General features: G+C 47.5%; 1 protein-coding gene across 1 annotated transcript; it reads left to right on the top strand.

The window, feature by feature from the left end:
* Positions 1 to 301: 301 nt before the first annotated feature.
* N7473_008815 (ankyrin repeat domain-containing protein) lies at positions 302 to 1,129 on the top strand (the record flags this gene model as incomplete). The annotated part of the gene is made up of 2 exons (XM_057154755.1): positions 302 to 618; positions 673 to 1,129. The coding sequence occupies 2 exons, from the start codon at positions 302 to 304 to the stop codon at positions 1,127 to 1,129; spliced, it is 774 nt and encodes a 257-aa protein (XP_057005885.1).
* Positions 1,130 to 1,338: the final 209 nt, after the last annotated feature.

Consider the following 1,338-nt stretch of genomic DNA (forward strand, 5'->3'; position numbering starts at 1 on the left):
TAAGGGTCTATGCGAATGTCCTACTGCACACGAACGTATCTAGTGTTTTGATGTAGCCTCATTTGTCAGGTGACACAAACGTAAGGTTATCCCTCGCGCAGATAGTCACGTTCCTTTTTTCTTCCCTCTCTCTCTCTCTCTCATATCTTCGGATTTAGAAATCTCTTTTGCTGCTATCTCCGTTTCGTCGGATACCGAGCTCTTTCCCTTGGGTTTCACCTCAATTGCCTGCGCTCTCCTGTTGTTACGTCATCACTACCACACGCTCTGTCTCTACACGCGATTCCATCTCACTTGCACGATGGAAGTCGAAAATGATTCTTTCGCCGAAGAATTTCTTGACGCGTGCTACGATTGGGAGCTTTCAAAAGTCCAGGAAGCCCTCGCCACCCGGCGACCTTCTGCCGAGAACCTTAACGAGGGGCTCGCGAACGCCACTAGACAGAGGCACACCGAGATGGTGGCTGCACTTTTTGATGCTGGCGCTGGGTTATCAATATCGGCGATAGATTCTCTTCCCGGAATCAACTTGATGCAAGACGTCGGTATTGTTCGCCTCTTTTTCGATCATGGACTAGATCCTAACGCGATCGTATCTAATAGCGAGCCTATTCTAGCGTAGGTTTAAAGCCTAATAATCGAGTTCAGCGGGCTAACTCTTGATCCTAACAGATTCATGGCCGATTTCGCATGTGCTCGCGAATTTCTCTCGCGAGGCGCAGACCCTAACCGTATCGGACCGTCGGGGAAATCCATCCTTGTCGGCGCTATCGTAAGTAGCGAAGATACATCCTGGATTGAGGTCCTTCTCGAGTACGGCGCGAGACTCGAACAGGAATACCTCTTTTACGCCCTCCGGCCACGTGTACGCCAAAAACTGCAGAAAACTTCTTTTCTGCTGGCGAAGGGGCTCGATCCTAATCACATTAATACTGAATGGGGCACTCCTCTACACTATGCTGTTGAGTGTGGTTCCCCGGGCCTTGTCAGAATACTCCTAGACGCGGGCGCCGACCCTACTGTGCGGTCCACTGGCAAAAGTTACTATGGCGAGCTACCCTTAGCAGCAGCCGAGCATATTCGAATTCCTAAGAATAAAGAGGAAATCATTGCTCTTCTTCAAACTTGACAAATTACGGTTCACGAATGAACTGTATACGCTATATTTGCGATGAAGTATATTTCAAAATACAGAGCAGTAATTTATCACCTAGCAGGGATTATAAAAAGTGACTCACTTTTCCCTAATGTTTTGTATAGGCATCCACCAAGTACTGTAGCACTATTCCAGAAGTACTTCAACCTGTCTTAGTAGATGTATATTCGTTTCTTCTCTTC

Source organism: Penicillium subrubescens (assembly GCF_028828155.1).
Source record: "Penicillium subrubescens strain IBT 31985 chromosome Unknown utg000006l_segment0_segment0, whole genome shotgun sequence".
Lineage (NCBI taxonomy): Eukaryota > Fungi > Ascomycota > Eurotiomycetes > Eurotiales > Aspergillaceae > Penicillium > Penicillium subrubescens.